Source organism: Odocoileus virginianus, chromosome 4 (genome assembly GCF_023699985.2).
Source record: "Odocoileus virginianus isolate 20LAN1187 ecotype Illinois chromosome 4, Ovbor_1.2, whole genome shotgun sequence".
NCBI classification, from domain to species: domain Eukaryota; kingdom Metazoa; phylum Chordata; class Mammalia; order Artiodactyla; family Cervidae; genus Odocoileus; species Odocoileus virginianus.
Window position 1 is genome coordinate 80,336,805 of NC_069677.1, and position 18,498 is coordinate 80,355,302.

General features: G+C 49.1%; 1 protein-coding gene across 1 annotated transcript; it reads right to left on the reverse strand.

Moving 5' to 3' along the window:
* Positions 1–620: 620 nt before the first annotated feature.
* TFF3 (trefoil factor 3) lies at positions 621–3,985 on the reverse strand. The gene is made up of 3 exons (XM_020875072.2): positions 3,816–3,985; positions 2,121–2,267; positions 621–821 (listed from the first exon to the last, which is right to left on the reverse strand). Exons 1-3 carry the CDS (start codon positions 3,940–3,942, stop codon positions 808–810), a joined length of 288 nt encoding a protein of 95 aa, XP_020730731.2. The 5' UTR covers positions 3,943–3,985; the 3' UTR covers positions 621–807.
* Between the last annotated feature and the right edge of the window lie 14,513 nt (positions 3,986–18,498).

Sequence of the window (18,498 nt, forward strand, 5' to 3'; positions counted from 1 at the left end):
GTAGCATCAGGGGAGTCGGCCGTGTGGCCTGGAGAGCAGGTGCTCAGGTCTGATGGTGTGGACACGCTCCTGGTGTCCCGGGAGAGCTGAGTGTCTCCGAGAGTGGGGGAAACGACTTTCCATCTGGGGATGGCTAAGACTTCAAGAGCCCTCTTGGTGACACGTTGTTCATGTATCAAAACTGCATCCGTTTTCAGAGGAAAAATAGCAAAAGAAGGCCAACATGTCACAGATGCTAAACTTGACTTGCAAAGACATATTAAAAAAGTGTCAATTGGTAAAATGGATTTATTGGCTCTTTCTTTACCATGAAAATCATTAATAACTTTTTTGGGGGAACTTACATTAGAAATGGTATTTCTCAACACCATTCTAAGTGATGCTTAGAAGGTGAGAAACCTTTTAAGTGTCTAAGTGATGCTCTCTGTCCTGTCACACTAGGTCTCAGGTTTGCAGCATCCTCACCTCTAGGGAGCTACTTTGGGGTCCTTCCCTGCTCCCCAGGCCTAGGGCAAACCCTCTGCTGGGTGATGCTAAGACACTGCACCCACCCCCCATTGATCAAAGGCTGAGAAGGGAGAGAGTGACTTGGCAGAAATAAAACACAGCGGCATCAAGTCTTAGGAATGAAGACCTGTCCTCATGCTGAGCAGGGGAGCTTTATTCTTTAAGACATCAGGCCCCAGGCATTAGGTTCAGGCCTGGCCAGGAGCAGTGTGAGGGAAGCAGAGGGATGAGTACTGAGTGGGCGGGCAGGGTACCCAAGTGCGGAGGTCCCCTCCCTGGGTGTCGGGCAGCCACGTGGCTTCAGAAGGTGCATTCTGGAAATGAAGCACAGACAAGCGTCACCCTGAGTTGTGTGGTCCCTGGCCACCGCTGCCTGGCTTCTCCAGGTCCAGACCGGCTCCAAGGTCAGTGGTGTGTGCTATCTCCCTGCCAAGTCCCTGGGGAAGGGTCGAGTCCCAACATTCTGGGAGAACAGCCACATACCCCAGGGGTACCCAAGGGGTCAGGACAAATGGAGCCTGAGACAGGCTGGGCCAGACAGGGCCACTGCTAGAATTCAAAGACGTTTCGTCTCGGGCTGAGGAGCGGGTGGAGGGGGGGATGATCAGCACAGGGGTGACTCCCCACCGGGCCCAGAGCCTGATCTGGACCTCTGCCCGGGTTTGCGGGAAGGGGAGGAGCCCTGGGCAACGGGTAGCCCCCCACCCCCGGAACTGATTAGGGAGGCGGAGGGGCTGGCTGGAGTGCCGGTGCCTTTGTCATTCCCCAGGGACAAAGGGCACGCGTGCCCGCCCCCACCCCGCCCCACTGTGCCGATTCCAGGAAGGGGCCTTACTTAGTACGTGCCTCTTAGAAGGTGAGCTGGCACCTGGGCTCCAGACGGCTCAAGGCAGCCTCCACGGGGGTGGAGATGGGGGGATGGGGCGTGGGGGATGCAGCCAGGACAGCAGAGCACCGAGTGCCCTGCCATCTGCTCCTGACATGAGCAGGGTCCCCCAGGAGCCACCCTGCACCCCTCTGCCCCAGCGAGGGAGGGGGGAGCCCGTCGTGGTGGGGGCAGGAGTGGGGCAGCGGGGTGGGGAGACGTGCCAGGACTCCATGTCCAGACAGAGAGCACATCACAGATCACAAATGGCCAAGGCTCTGAGTGGGGTGCTTGCTGAAAACGGCCTTGAAAGTCAGCCTGGGTTTCCAAACCCATGTATTATCCACTTTTCTCCAGGGTAGCTTTTAAACTATTTTCCTCTACATAAGGCCTTGACTTTGAACATCTTTCTGAAATAATGAAAAACTAGGTGCATGCGTGATCAGCTGTGTCCGACTCTTTGTGACCCCGTGGACTGCAGCCCACCAGGCTCCTCTGTCTGTGGGATTTTCCAGGCAAGAAAACTGGAGTGGGTTGCCACACCCTCCTCCAGGGGATCCTCCCCACCCAGGGATTGAACCCACGTGTCTTGTGTCTCCTGCATCAGCAGGCGGGTTCTTTACCACTGGCGCCACCTGGGAGCCCCCACTTGCCCAGCAGACAGCTATGGCATAGGGGTCCCACCCAGGGCCCAGGTGTGTGCAGCTTCCCGGGGCCCGAAGGGCCTCGTGCGTTCCATCTGGCTCACCTGCTTCCTGCAGGGGCTTGAAGCACCAGGGCACCCCGTGGATGCTGGAGTCGAAGCAGCAGCCGCGGTTGTTGCACTGCTCGGGGGTGACCTCGGGGTAGCCGCAGTCCACCCTGTCCTTGGCCGGCACCGCACACTGGTTCGCCGCTGGCCCACACAAAGCCGGGTCAGAGAGCCCTCTCTGGCTTGGGGTTGGTCCACCGGCCGCATTTACAAGTCCGCTCCCTCCCCCCAGCACCCAGTTCATAGGATACAACCCCTCCCCTCCCCCAACACCTGCTGCTCCAGGGCCCTCTTTCCCCACAAATATTTCAGGAGAAATGTTTTGTGAAAGATCTGGCCGGCTGCCCAGCGTCTTTCTCATTTGGGTGCTCCTGGCACCTGTAGAGCCTGGGTTCCTGCCAGTTGGCAGGTACCCACAGGAATCCAGGGTCCCCTGAACCCGGAAACAAAGTTCCCCTTCAGTGTTTGATCAACAGAACTTCCCTCTTAAAAATGAATAGCATAATAGAAGGTAGGCATTCAAGTGAGAAAACCGCAATGTGGGCTATTTTCTGCCTCTCCCTACTTCCCTTGACACATACCTATGAGTCTCTACGATTCACTTTTCAGATAAGTCTTCATGTCAGAAGCTCAGCAAGAGTCCACTGTGCCTCATTCCTTAACCAGATTTTTCCTTAGGAAAATAGAATTCACAGGGAACCTAGAATCCTCTTCTAGGGCTTGCCAATTTGTAATTCCTTACTCCACTGGTTCCCAAACTTTGCTCACGTTGGGGTCAGGACCAGTGATACCTGCTCCCACCCAGAGACATTCTGATGTAGTTGGCACATCCTACTGGGCTTTGAGATTTAAAAGCTTCCAAGTGATTCGATGGCTGCCAAGTTTGAGACCACTCAGAACCTGATAAAAGCCACACTTTAATTTCTGCAAAATCCAGTTAATGGAACAGCCATGCCCTACCTGGGATTATAATTCAATGGCTAAATGAAAACTGTAGGTATTGAAAAGGTTCTGGAAGTGGCTGTTTTCATTTGTCTTTTCTTTGTGTTTTGCAAATGTGCCAGAATAATGTAGAAAGACATATAGTGTTAATTCAGAAGTCTCCAGCAAGGAAGGCAGTGGGAGGGTAGGCTTGGTGTGGCTACCAGGATTCCCATCCTGCTTTCTACACTGACCAGTAGACTCAGTTATTAACTCTCTGAACCTCAGTTTCCTTGTCTGCAAAATGGGGACAGCAAGACCCAGTTTGTAGGACTGCTGAGAGAAAATGTGTGTGTCTGGTAAGTTTGTCACTGTTTTTCAGTCACTGAGTCCTGTCTGACTCTTTGCATCCCCATGGACTGTAGCCCACCAGCCTCCTCTGTTCTCCACTATCTCCTGGAGTTTGCACAAACTCACCTCCTTTGAGTTATCTAGTCCTTTGAGTTGGCGATACTATCTAACCATTTCATCCTTTGCCACCCCCTTTCCATTGCCTTCAGTCTTTCCCAGCATCATGATCATCTTTTCCAATGAGTCGGCTCCTTGCATCAGGTGGCCAGAGTTGCAATCATTAAATTAAGGAGCTTGGTCAGTTTCCTCAAGCCCGTAGAAATCCCCCAGCCTCGCTTTTCCATGTCCTGTACCCCCACTTGCCACCCAGCCCCTCCTCCTCCCTGCCACCCACTGGGAGGGGGTCAGAGGGGTACTCACACAGGCCCACATACTGCCCGCTCGAGCTGGAGGACCCCAAGGCCAGGACCACCACCACCAGTAGCCAGAATGTTCTGGCCTCCATGGTCACAGACGGGCTCTGGGGACCCGACCGCTCAGAGGACATGTCGAGTTGGCCGAGAAGACTCCTTTATACCCCAGTGTTTACACAGGCACTCCGGGTTCTGTTTATCTGGGAGCCCTTCCCTCCAGCCCTGCCCACTCCTGTCCTGCATGAGCCGACAAAGTCCCCAGAGGCTTGACCATCCCAAAGGGTAGGGGTGCTTCCCACCCCACTGTTTTGCAGTAGCAAGTGAGGGGCGATGGCTGATGCAGCTGCCTGTGAACACCTCTCTATCAGGGAGCCAGAGCAGGGTCAATGCCCACTGTCAGCCTGGCCGGGGGAAAGAGCAAAGTCTCAGCGTGAGGCTCAAGGAAGCATTGCCAGGCCTGGGCACCACCCAACACCCCACCCAGGAGCAGGTCAGGAGGGTCCCTGCTCAATGACATGAGATTCCAGGCCGCTTAATCCCAGGCCTACCTCGAGTACTTGAAAAGACAGGCAACAGCCACGAGTCAGGTACACGGGGTATGCTGATTTCATTTCTGTGTCACAGCTCTTGAAAGGCAGAAGTGCTTTTTCTTTATTTTTTGTTTTTTCTCCTTTTTTTTTTTTTTTCACTTTATTTTTTTTTCCATTTCTTTTTTTTTTCTATTTATTTTTATTAGTTGGAGGCTAATTACTTTACATCATTACAGTAGTTTTTATCATACATTGAAATGAATTAGCCATGGATTTACATGTATTCCCCATCCCGGTCCCCCCTCCCACCTCCCTCTCCACCCGATCCCTCTGGGTCTTCCCAGTGCACCAGGCCCGAGCACTTGTCTCATGCACCCAACCTGGGCTGGTGATCTGTTTCACCCTAGACAATATACATGTTTCAATGCTGTTCTCTTGAAACATCCCACCCTCGCCTTCTCCCAGAGTCCACAAGTCTGTTCTATACATCTGAGTCTCTTTTTCTGTTTTGCATATAGGGTTATCGTTACCATCTTTCTAAATTCCATATATATGTGTTAGTATACTGTAATGGTCTTTATCTTTCTGGCTTACTTCGCTCTGTATAATGGGCTCCAACAAAAAATTATTTTTATCAACTACATTTTAACAAATGTATTAAGTATTGAATATGTTTTAATAAAGATACAATACCGGCAGTTGGCTGTTAAAGTCAGACAGGACAGAAGACTCTGCCCCTTCTGTGTGGCCCTGTCCATGTTTCACATGTTCTTAGGTATTTTCGCAGAATATTCTCTGTACATTTAAGCACATTTGTTCACAGAAAAGGGAACTTACTCTACCTTGCCCACCTTCCTTTTCATTTTTTTTTTAATGTGAAAGCTAAAGCTTGGAAATTATTTTATAACAACCTATCTAGGGACTTCCCTGGTGGTCCAGTGGTTAAGAATCTGTTCTGCCAATGTAGGGAACATGGGTTCAATCCCTGCTCCAGGAAGATCCCATGTGCTGTGAAGCAACAAAGCTCATCTTCCACAACTACTGAAGCCCTTGAGCTCTAGAATCCTCGAGCCACAGCTATGGAGCCCGCGTGCTACAACTACTGAGCCCTTGAGCCAAGAGCTTGTGTTCCGCAACAAGAAAAGCTACCACAATGAGGTGCACACACCGCAGCTAGGAGGTAATCCCTGCTCTCCACTAGAGAAAGCCCCTGCACATCAAGGAAGACCCAGCACAACAAAAAAAACCCCAAAAAACAAAAACCAAAATTAATTAATTAAAAAGCATATTTAAATGAAATGGAAATAATTATACCCACTTTGCAGAGGAACAAACTAAGGCTGAAAATGTTATCAAATTCATACTGCTGGCGGTACAACAGGCTGATACATCGAGAGACAGGTGTTGGAGCAAGAGTAGCGATTTCATTTGGAAAGCCAGGAATCCAAGAAGATGGTGGACTCCTGTCCCAAAGAGCTGTCTTAGCTGAATTAGAATTCAGGTTTCTTGCCACTAGAAGGGGAAGGGCGTGGCTGTGCCGCAAACTTCTTGGGACCGGCTAGACCCCGGACCTTTGTCCTTGCAGCAGTTCACACAGGTCTAGGCACCATGTTCTTGTAAATTTCCAACAGGACAAACATTCTCTGCTCTGCAACTTTTTATCTCTATGTGAATGAAACATGTTTTCCCTTTAAAGGTTAAGGCTGGGAGGCAGAGCCTTGAGAAGGAGCTATTGTATATTTCAGGCTATAGGTGACCTACTTGTACCAAGATGAAGGGGCATCATGATTAAGCTTCAGCCACAGAGCGCAAGAGGTCTCCCCAGGTGGCACCAGTGGTAAAGAACCCACCTGCCAATGCAGGAGACACGAGATGCAGGTTCGATCCCTGGGTCGGGAAGATCCCCTGGAGGAGGGCACGGCAGCCCACTCCAGTATTCTTGCCTGGAGAATTCCATGGGCAGAGGAGCCTGGAGGGCTACAGTCCAGTGGGTTGCAAAGAGTCAGACACAACTGAGCACGCATGCCATTCATCCATCCATCTGTCCATTCATCCATCTATCCATCCGTCCGTCCAGAGCACAAAGGTTAGAGTTAAAAGATCAGCTGCGGTATGGAGTCGGGTTTGCTCGTCTCTGTTACTGGACATCTGCCAAAGGTCACCAAGGAGGCCTGGCAGAGCTGTGATTTGACCAGCCTCTGTGGGACGCTGTGGTCTCCTCCCTCCATGGAGGACGCCAGCCCCACCTGCACCTGACTGGCGGGGAGAGCGGGGGAGCATGGGGTCTAGTTGTGGTGTGTTCTCTAGGCTTCCTTCCTAGCTGAGTATTCTTCTTTTTCTGTTTAACTCTGATCCAGGAACCGTGGGGTGGGAGTTGTCCACCATCCCAGGGCAGACACACCTGCTGGCCGCACTTAACCCCCAGGTGGGGGTATGGTTTTGGAGGGGTCCCCAAACCACCCAGGGGTTCATCTCTAGCACTGCCCTTCCCCAGGGCACCAATGGGGCTAGACTGTGTGTGCACGGGAAACAGGCACTGTGTCCCACCTCATGGCTCCCCAGGCTCTGCTCTGCTACCCAGGGAGCCCTGGGTAAATCCATGTGCAGAAATGTCTGGGTAAATTCAGTGCATGTCTGAATTGCCCCTCTCCCCACAAGGCTTACAGACAGAGCAGTTTCTGCATTGTTTACAGGGCATTTGCTCGGTTCCCAGAGAGGGGAGTAACCCAAGCTAACAGACGGCTTGATTTTTACGTAATTAACAAGAACATCACATCAAATTCCTCACAGCATTTGCTGACCTGACCCCCACCTTCCTACTCCTCACAGTACCCCCAGGCCAGGCCAGGCAGGGGAACTGGGTCAGGTTCCAGGAAGGCACAGATGCCCAGAAACAGGCTTAGAAGTGACAGTTATCTGAAGGCTGTCCTGGCAGGGAGATCACCCAGCTGACCCTGGAATTGCCTGGAGAGCAGGACCTGCATGGACCCCTGGCCCACCGACCCAGGCAAGTAACTGGGAGGCCACTGAGTTCTCCCACAGCCAGCACCAGCTGCTGCCTGGTAACTTGCTCTGCATCCCTCAGTGAATGTGGATTGAGCCCCACTGCAGGAGCCTGGGGCTTGGGGCCAAGGAAGGAATAACATGGAACATGTCCCCAAGCTGGAAAAGCCCCCACAGGGAGATGGGGTCATAGTTACAGTGATGAAGCTGAGAGACCTGGTCCCAGTCCAGGGCTGAGTAACCTTGGGCTTGTCCCTTCCCATCTCTGGGGCCCCGGCGTCCTTGCCTGTCACGTGGAGCCTGGCCCGCAGGCGTGCATGAGCTGGTGACCCCGAGCCGGATGCCAGGGTCACACTCTGATCACCTGCCGGGCATGGTGCAGCAGCTACAGCGCAGAGGGTCCAGTCCCCCAGAGCCCGGGCCCCATAGAAGCCTCGGCTGTGGGAGGGTTTGGGGATGGGGGGCCAGGACACAGGCTTCTTGGAGAAAATGGGGCACGGCTGGCCTTGGAGCCCCGGGAACTGAGTACAGGTTGTGCGGAGAAGTCCAGTGTGTGTGTTCTCTTTGTTCTGTTCCCACCAGGGGCAGAGGATGGGGACAGGGAGCCCACCCTGCCTCCCAGAGCACACAGGCCCATAGCCGTAGCCGTCAGCATTCCAATGGGGCACTTCAGGTTCCAGGAATGAAGTAAAACCAGTGCAAGACCGGTGGGCCCCTGGGTCACCTGTCTTGGCCCCGCCCCAACAGGTGGCTGCCTGGTGCCTAGAGCCCGGTCCGAGCAGCTGGTTGGGCTGTCCCGGGAGCCTGCCCTGCAATCCCCACCTGGGCTGTGTGTGCAGGTGCCCAGGGCACGCAAGGGCCAAGAAGGAGGCCATCTGGCCCTGGGTGCTGCAACCTCCCACTGCAGGATGCCTGGCCACTGGCACGTATGTAAGAAGCATGGGCCGAGCGTGATCATGGGATGGATGGTGGGCCCTCAGGACACCAGGCAGAAGCCTGCCCTCAGAACCCAGAGAGTCGGCCTTGAAGTATGAACTGCAGTGCGACACACCATAACCTGGCGGAGTGCTAGCTGCCCAGCAGGCTTCTCGTCGGGGGTGAAACTGCACTGGGTCTTGAGGGATGAGTAGGAGTTCGGTCAGAAGGGCATTCTGGGCAGGCACCTTATAGAAAGTACAGTCAGTGTGGCCTGCACAGGGTGATAAACTCCACGTTGCCGCTCAGCTTTCTGATACTCTCCCTCGGTTACTCTAGCTCACAGAGAGCCACGCAGAGAAAGGGGTTTCAAAGTCCATTAACTGCCGCCCTCTGGGTGGCCCTGGGGTCACGCCCTTTTCCAGGAAGCGTCCTGCGGACCAGCTGTCGCTTCGCCCTGCAGCTGTCTTGGCTGCAGCCCCACCCTCTGTGCTGAATTCTTTGCAGCCAGATCCCCCCAGGAGCAGGACTGAGCATCCATGTTCAGGGGACACAGCCATGGACTCATTCGGGGGGACTGGTTTACACTGAGGACAAATGGGGGGTTTGAGGCTGTACAAATGAATCACCCACCAAATTTGGGGAGAGGGGGAGAGGACAGCAGGCCCTGAGTCGGGATAGAGGCCAGGGGCCTGAGGACAACCCCTGTGGACCCTGGGTCTCCTGCCCCCAGTACTGGGCCAGCACCGGTCCTATCACGACAGGGCTTGTGATATCCCCTGGGGGTTCTGGGGAAGTGATGTCCGGCTCAGGGTACACTTCCGGTGGTGTGGCCACAAGTGACCTCCACGTCCAGGGTGCCTTTGGTGTTGGAATTCTTGTGTCAGCAGCAGGTACTGTTACAACAAAGAAAAGTTCCCAGGAACAAGTCGGCTGAGGACCAGGAAGCCCAAAGGATCAAGTCAGAAATAAACAGAGTTAGAGCCTGGAGCAGGTGAGCCCGGGGCACCAGGCCTCTCGTGGACAGCCCTGACTTTTGGACCCAGAAAGCCTTTCTCTGCGGCGGGATGGGCTCCAGCAGGAAGCTGAGGCTTGGCAACCACTGAGGCGGCACCTGGGTGTGCCCTCCGCTTGGACCTGACCAACACCAGCCCCTGGCCTGGCGCTGCATCCTAGAGGGATAGCCCAGGAAGGCAGAGATCGTCCCCGAGAGCCCCCAGTGCAGGCAGGACAGGACGAAGGCTCAACAGTGGCAGGAGACCCCCCCCCAGGGAACTCCATCCTCAGCCAGTCAAGGTCAAGCCACCTTGCTGTTCTTCCCTGTGAATCAAGCCACGTCACCGAGTGACCTGCGGGCATGCTGGGTGCAGCCCTGTCCTTCCTGGACCCCCAGGGCATGGCTCTATCTGGAACAAGTTTGTCTGGGTATACGTGTTTCAGTTAAGGGGAGGTCAGGCTGGGGTAGGGTGGGTCCTTGGCCCAATCTGACTGGTGTGCATATAAGAAAGGAGAAAATACAGCGACAGACACAGAGAGGAGACAACGTGAACACGGACAGGCATGGAGATGTCCTTGACTACAGGGACCAAGACCCAGAGATGCCACTCAGAGCTGAGGACCGCGGGCAGCCAGGAGCTGGGAGACGGGGGATGCAGCTCCCCTAGAGCCTCAGAGGGAGCTGGGCCCATAGATACTTCCAGCCTCCAGGCTGTCGGAGGAGAGATGTCTGTGGTTTAAACCACTCAGTCTGTGGTACTTTGTTATGGCAGCCCCAGGGGACACCCAGCTCTGAGGGTCTATTTAATTTATACTTTCTCCAGGGAGGGGAGGGGTGGTGGTTGTTGTTCAGTTGCTAAGTCGTCTGACTCTTTGTCACCCCACAGACTGCAGCACCCCAGGCTTCCCTGTCCTTCACCATCTCCCGGAGTTTGCTCTGATTCATGTCCTTTGAGTCAATGATGCCATCCAACCATCTCGTCCTCTGTCGCCCCCTTCTCCTCCTGAGGGGAGGGAGGATTCAGTCAAAGATCTGGATAGATGTCTCCAAGAAAGCCTCTCTTTCCCTGCCTCCCACCTGCCCCTTGGTCAACTGGACAAGCTCTGACCAGGGTCCATGTCCTCTCACCCAGGACCCTGACCTTCCTGCTGTGCAGACTGAGACCCCACGCCCTCCAGCGCCCTTGCTTTTGTCCTCATTGCGCACAAATGACTGGTAGTCTCTGTGAAACACGGGCCACAGTCAATCACCAAGCGTCTGCTGAATCCCTTCCACACTTCCACATGAGACCCAAATAATCCCCACCGGGCCCTCCATTCAAACGCCCTTGCTTAGGGAGGCTGGACCACACTGGCCAGTGGGGAAGAACAAGCCTCTCACCTTCCAATCAGGGCCTGGAGGAGCAGGGCAGGGAGCAACCACGCCAGGGGAGGCCCAAGGGAAGTGACCGTGTGGTGAGTCGTCCACATGGGGATACGCTTAGAGCATGTGGGATGCTATAAGTGATTATGCCACTACAGCAGGCTTGGGGTCCCAGGTCACCTAGCAAGAGGACATCCCACAAGCCCTGAACCTGGTGGCAGTCACTTCTGAGTATGAACTGCACAGTGTGTGACGTTGATGGAGCACAGGCAAGGTGCTTTCTAAAGCTCTGGAAACAGACACAAGCCAAGTACAGCCAGCAAAACAAGGCCGGGAGCTGACTGTGGCTCAGATCATGAACTCCTTATTGCCAAATTCAGACTTAAATTGAAGAAAGTAAGGAAAACCACTAGGCCATTCAGGTATGACCTAGATCAAATCCCTTATGATTACATAGTGCAAGTGATGAATAGATTCAAAGGATTAGATCTGATGGACTGAGTGCCTGAAGAACTATGGATGGAGTTTCGTAACACTGTACAGAAGGTGGTAATCAAAACCATTCCAAGAAAAAGAAATGCGAGACGATAAAATGGTTGTCCAAGGAGGCCTTACAAATACTGAGAAAAGAAGAGAAGCAAAAGGTAAAGGAAAAAAGGAAAGATATACCCATTAGAATGCAGAGTTCCAAAGAATAGCAAGGAGCGATAAGAATGTCTTTTTAAGTAATCAGTGCAGGGAAATAGTGGAAAACAATAGAATGGGAAAGACTAGAGATCTCTTCAAGAAAATCAGAGATACCAAGGGAACATTTCACACAAAGATGGGCACAATAAAGGACAGAAATGGTATGGACCTAACAGAAGCAGAAGATAATAAGAAGAGGTGACAAGAATACACAGAAGAACTATATAAAGAAGATCTTAATGACCCAGAAAACCATGAGGGCGTGATCACTCACCTAGAGCCAGATATCTTGGAGTGCAAAGTCAAACAGGCCTTAGGAATCATCAATACAAATAAAGCTAATGGAGGTGACAGAATTCCAGATGAGCTATTTCAAATCCTAAAAGATGATGCTGTTAAAGTGCTGCACTCAATATGCCAGCAAATTTGGAAAACTCAGCAGTGGCCACAGGACTGGAAAAGGTCAGTTTTCATTCCAATACCAAAGAAGGACAATGCCAAAGAATGTTCAAACTACCACACAATTGCATTCATTTCACATGCTAGCAAAGTAACACTCAAAATTCTCAATGCCAGGCTTTAATAGTATGTGAACCAAGAACTTCCAGATGTTCAAGCTGGATTTAGAAAAGGCAAAGGAACCAGAAATCAAATTGCCAATATCCATTGGGTCATAGAAAAAGCAAGAGAATTCTAGAGAACCATCTGCTTCATTGACTGCGCTAAAGCTTTTGACTATGTGGATCACAACAAACTGTGGAAAATTCTTCAAGAGACAGGAATACTGACAGAGTCAATTCCCAGGCAGGTCGATAAGAAGTCTGGGGTCCCCTAGGAGAAGAGAAGGGTCTGGGGTTCTCAAGAAGGAGATAGGGGTCTGGAATTCTCGAGGAGGAGGAAAGGACAAATGTTTTTTTTTCTCTCTCTCTCTCTGCATTCCTTAGTCGTAGTCACATAAAAGGTTTTTTCTTTAAGCCCGGAACTGATGATAACACAACAAAGAACTCAGTTTAAACTCTGTACTAGGGATTATATAACAGCAATGTATTCTGTTTGAGGACAGTTTTTCCTTCCTGAAAGCCTTCTGACTAATTCTGCTATCTTAAAATGTATATTGTGGGAGTGGGTCTGGTAGAATTTTTACAACCTTGAGACATTCTTTTGATTTATTGTAATAACTAACTTAAAAAGTGTATTATTTCCTTGCTAAAGACTAGCTAGGGGGACACTCTCCACCCCCTACTGATGTCTATGTCAGAAGTTTCTCTGTCCCCTTTCACTGTAAGGAAACTTCTGCCACACGAGAGCCCTGAGTGGTCAAGCCTGGTTTCTGGTCCTGAAGCTAAATCTTATTCAGAGATCATGAATCCGACATCATTCGCCGTAAGCTATCATCTTGGGGGCTCGTCTGGGATCTTTAGGACAAGGCAAGAACACTTAGAGCTCTAGCCTGTCTGCTTGCTCAGTATACACATTTTCTGCTTTACTGCATTTTCTGCAGTAAATGCATTTACTGCATTTTCTGCTTTACAGACTGCTACTAACTCTTTGGTGTGCTTGTGTGAATGAATGTCATGCCCTGTGTGAAGCAAGTGATGAGCCCTGCTCTGCAGTTTCGAGGTACCTCGTAATGACTGAAGGCAGCCCCCAAAAGGGGAGCCTTGTTGGGGGTTTATATTGACCTGCCCATGCCAAGAGACACCCAAGGTCCCTGCAAGGGGAGCAACCAAAATGGGCAAAGTGTGTGGGCTGAACTTTCCTTTCTCGGTCAGTTTTTCCTAGTCTCTTTGACCATTTCATAATTGCGTGTGTCAACTACAAATTGGTACTTACCAAGAGCATTGCCAACGACTAAACAATAAAGGCATTTGCCATCTGCTTCCATGGAGACTTGACTTCCCTGGTGGCTCAGATGGTAAAGTGTCTGCCTACAACCTGGGAGACCCAGGTTTGATTCCTGGATTGGGAAGATCCCCTGGAGAAGGAAATGGCAACCCACTCCAGTACTCTTGCCTGGAAAACCCTGTGGATGGAGGAGCCTGGTAGGCTACAGTCCAAAGAGTCAGACACGACTGAGTGACTAACCTTTTCTATTCTCTACTGTTGATCGAGGAAAGTCAATTTCCATTTGCCTTTCAAGAACGTACTCAGCCAGCTTCTCAGTTAACCTGGACCGTTCTGCCCCAGGGATTTGACAGCCCCCATCTATTTGGGCAAAGTTTGTCATGGGATCTACAAAATTTTAATCGCTCTGAGTCAGTGGTACTACAATATGTAGATGATATTCTGCTCTGTGCTGAGACAGAGGAAGCTTGCTCACAAGCCTCAGAAGATTTCTTAAAACTTTGCGGCAGGCTGCAGTTATAAGGCATCAAGGGAAAAGTCTCAGCTTTGTCAACAATCTGTTAAATATCTTGCCTTCATCATATCAGAAGGGACTAGAGCCTAGAATTAAACCTATACTAAATCAGCCCCTACCTATGACTTTTAGACAACTGAGAGGATTTGGGGGGAAGCACAGGCTACTGCTGCATTTGGATTCCAGGTTATGGGGAACTCGCCCAGCCTTTATATAAACTTACAACTGAAACTCAGCAGACTCAAACTGACAAGCTGGTTTGGTCTCCAGATACACAAAAGGCATTTAAGGCTCTTCAGCCTACTATTCTGCAAGTTCCTGCTTTGAGCTTGCCCAAAGTGACAGGATTTAATTTGTTTGTCACTGAAAGAAAACTTGGGAGTTTTGACACAATCCCTCACCAGCAATCTATAGCTTATCTGAGCAGAGAGTTATATGTAATCTCACATGGGTGGCCCCACTGTCTAAGGGTAATTGCGGCAGCAGCTTTATTAACACCCGAAGCCCTCAAAATAATTAATGGGTGAAATCTTACTGTACTGACTTCTCATGATGTGAGTGGAATCTTAAGCGCTAAGGTTAATACTTGGATGACAGACAGTTGGCTTCTTAAATATCAGTCATTGTTGTTAGAAGGACCAATAACTAAGCTTAAAATTTGTGGAAACTTAAATCCTGCCACTTTCCTTCCTAAAAAGGAAGATGAAACCCCTGATCATGATTGTTCCCAATTTCTAACTTTAAACTATGCAGCTTAGGAAGATCTAATGCATACCCCATTAGACAATTCTGACGTGGATATATTTACAGATGGCAGTTCTTTTCTTTGGAATGGGAATTGGAGAACAGGTTAAGCTGTGGTTAATGTCTGAACAGGTTTTAGAGGCAAAGTCTCTTCCCCCTGGTACAAGTGCCCAATTGGCAGAGATTGTTGCTTTGACCCAAGCCCTAGAATTAAGCAGAGGGCAGCGGTATCTAAATATCTACACTGATTCTAAGTATACTTTTTTGACTTTACAAGCCCATGCTGCAATATGGAAAGAGAGACAATTTAAAACAGCATCAGCAAAATCTATTAAACATTTTAAAAAGATTGAGAGCCTTTTAACTGCTGTATATTGTCCTAAAGAAGTAGCCGATATACATTGCAAAGGGCACAGCAGGGATGGGAGTAAGGTAGGGAAAATCAGGTGGCTGATTCTCAAGCCATTTTCTGGCTTTGCGAACTCCTCCTCCTACAAACGCCCCTAGCTGGACCGGTCCTGCTGAACAGGAAAAACCACAATATACTGAAGAAGAATTAGAAAGATATGAAAAAAGAGGAGCAAAAATTACTGATAAAGGTTGGTTACAGTCTGAAGATGGACGATTCGTAATTCTTGAAAATGCTCAGTGGAAAATTCTTAAGGGTTTACACCAGAGTTTTCATTTAGGTGTTGAAAGCACTTACCAGATGGTTTCTCACCTATTTGAGGGTAAAAGTTTAATGAAAACTTTAAAGAACATTATCGAGAGATGTGAGGTTTGTCAGAAAAATAGCCCAAAGACTGAAAAGTTAGCAAAAACTGGGTTACAACAAAGTGGAAAGTATCCTGGAGGGGACTGAGAAAGTGATTTTACTCATATGCCAAAAACAGATTTTCTTACTTACAAGTCTGGGTAGACACTTTAACTGGATGGATTGAGGCCTTTCCTTGCCATAGTGAACAGGCTAAGTAAGTTTTAAAAATTTTAATCCATGAACTTATCCCCAGGTTTGGGCTGCTGTGGAGCCTCCAGAACAACAGTGCCTCTGCCTTTAAAGCTGCTGTATCTCAAGGGATGTCAAAACCTCTAGGAATAAAATATCGCTTACACTGATCCTGGAGACCCCAATCTTCAGGAAAGGCAGAAAAGGCTAATGACATTATTAAGAGACATCTGCATAAATTGGCTCAAGAGACTCAGGACAGTTGGCTTAAAGTTCTACCCATAGCTTTAATGAGGACTCAGACTGCCCTTAAAAAGGAAGGACTGTCCCCATTTGAATGTATCTATGGAAGACCCTTCTTATGCACAGACATTGTTATAGACCCTGAAGCCTTAGAATTAACTAACTATGTTACTCAGCTTTCAGCCTTTCAAGAGATATTACGGAAACTCTGGGTGGTGACTCCTGACCCAGCCTCTGAGTCAAACAAGCCACTCTTTGAGCTAAGCACGAAGTCCTGATAAAGACTTTGGGATTGGAAGGCCAATCTCTCGAGCCCCTCTGGGAAGGCCCTTACCAGGTTATTCTTTCTTCTCCCACAGCTGTCAAGGTGCCAGGAATTGATTCCTGGGTGCACCACACTTGAGTTAAAAAGTGGCACCCTGACCAAAACTAAACAATGTCATTTTATGTCTTTATTCTCTATGCTTTCACCTTTTACTTTTCAGCTGGGCCTGATTATCTATGTGGGCCTGCTTCTGCTGACTCCAAAAGTCCTGAGTCTTCTGTTTGACCCTCAAGACAATGCTTTCCTGTCCTGGGCTCATTATTACGCTGCATTCCACAGTCTAATTGCTGGGTCTGCGGAGCACTCCCCTCTTCATCAGTTGAAGGCTTCCCATGGTGGGTTTCTCCATTTCAAGGAAAATACCTTCTTCAACTCTGTGAATATCTTTACCAACAATGATCGCGTGTGATGCCTTTCTTTAATCTGATGATATCTAGCATCCTAAAATGGACTGGTGTAACACTTTGTACTTTAACTAGGGACATAATGTGACTTTCAACTTTGATTATACATGATCTTGGTTTAATGACTATTTTGCTGCACATAAGAAGGTAAATGGGTCTAGATCTGGTGGTTTCCTGCCTGATGTTTATCAAATATAGGATGAGATCATATGGCTAACTCCTGAAAAGGAACACCTACTATCTAATGCTCCCATATGCTGGAAATAAATAGAGCCGTCCCCAGAAGTTAGACTACAACTTAATTATAGTGATTGGAAACAACTGGGATTTTTACCTCAAGAAATATGCAATGCAGCCATTCCTGTGTTTTCCAGTCCCAGTCTAGGTCCTCCCTTTTTCTGGCTGGGCACTGATTGGGACTGGATCCCTCAGTCATGTTGGTTTGCTCCAAACGGGACCTACTGGGTAATGTGGCTCTTACCTATAGGCATGCTTCCCCTGGCTAGATAGGGAGATGCGCCCTAGGTTTACCTTTTACTCACGGCTTCATATTTTCAGAGCTTCCAGAGAAGCCTGCTAATCTGCCACACCTTAAAACTTGCTAGGCAAGGTCTGTATTTCACCGGTATGATTATCTGGCTGCAACATTCCTTCCCTCTCTGGGAACTACAGATGTTATGCTATGAGTTGATGCTCTGACTAACTTTACTCAGCAGGCTTTACAAGATCCTCAAAAAGCTATTTCAGCCCTTAATGTTGAACAAATGCAAATTAGAAAGGTGGTTTTGCAAAACAGATGGGACTTAGATATTCTAACAGCCGCACAAGGAGGAACTTGTGCTATTATTCATACCTGGTGTTGTACCTATATACCAGATATGAGTACTAATGTTACTCACTTTACTAAACACATGAACAAAATGATTCAGGCTATGGATTCTCCTGAAGCTTCAATCACTGCACTCTGGAGAACCTTAACTAGCTCCCCATGGTGGAAAACTATCTTAATCATAACAATTCTAATTGTTTTCTTTTTACTGTTTGCTCCTTGCACCCGTAACTGTGTAACTGGATTTGTTTCTAACCATTTGAAAGCTTTTAAGTCACAAACGGTTGTCCAGGTTCCTAGGAGTGCCACAGACTCTTCCAGCTATTATTTGGGGCCCCAGATCAGAGACCCTCAATATGAGGTTTAGGGGAATATGTTGCCTCGACAATTTAGGGATGACGCCCTTTAACAGCAGGAAGTAGTTATAGAATGAAAATGACACCCCTTTCCCTTGGCAACATAATTCTCCTAAAAAGGGGGGAGTGGGGCATGGATGAGAGAGTTAATTCCTAGGCAGGTTGATAAGAAGTCCAGGGTCCCAGAGGAGGAGAGAAGGGTCTAGGATTCTTGAGGAGGTGATGGGGCCTGGAATTCTCAAGGAGGAGGAAAGGACAAACTTTTTTTTCCCCTTAGTCTTAGTCACATAAGATGGTGTTTTTCTTTAAGACCGGAACTGATAATTACACAACAAACAACTCAGTTTAAACTCTGTACTAGGGATTATATAACAACATGTATACTGCTTGAGGACGGTTTCTCCTTCCTGAAAACCTTCTGACTAATTCTGATACTTTAAAATGTATATGGTGGGAGTGGGTTTGGTAGAATCTTTCTGTTGTTAAATTCTAATCCTGTTGTCCTGAAATGTAAATTGTGGGAGTGGGTCTGGTAAAATTTTTACAACCTTGAGACATGCTTTTGATTTGTTGTAATAACTAACTTAAAAAATATATAATACCCCTGCTAAAGACTAGCTGAGTGGGGCACTCTCTGCCCCCTTCTGATGTTTATGTCAGAAGTTTCTCTGTCCCTTTTCACTGTAATAAAACTTCTGCCACACAAGAGCCCTGAGTGGTCCAGCCTGATCTCTGGTCCTGAAGCTAAATCTTCGTCATGAATTCGACTTGGTTCACCATAAGCTATCAATAAGAGACCAACTTACCTGCCTCTTGGGAAACCTGTTTGCAGGTAAAGAAGCAATGGTTAGAAGTAGACATGGAGCAACGGACTGGTTCCAAATTGGGAAAGGAGTACAAGTGCATCAAGGCTGTATATCATCACTCTGCTTATTTAACTTCTATGCAGAGTACATTATGCCAAATGCTGGGCTGGAGGAAGCACTGGAA

What these genes read in the sequence shown, in the direction of transcription:
- TFF3 (XM_020875072.2), bottom strand. Translation starts at nt 3,942, where the DNA reads ATGTCCTCTGAGCGGTCGGGTCCCCAGAGCCCGTCTGTGACCATGGAG. An exon ending in CGGGCAGTATGTGGGCCTGT is followed by an intron (nt 2,268 to 3,815) that starts GTGAGTACCCCT and finishes TGTGTGGGCCAG; the next exon opens with CGGCGAACCAGTGTGCGGTG.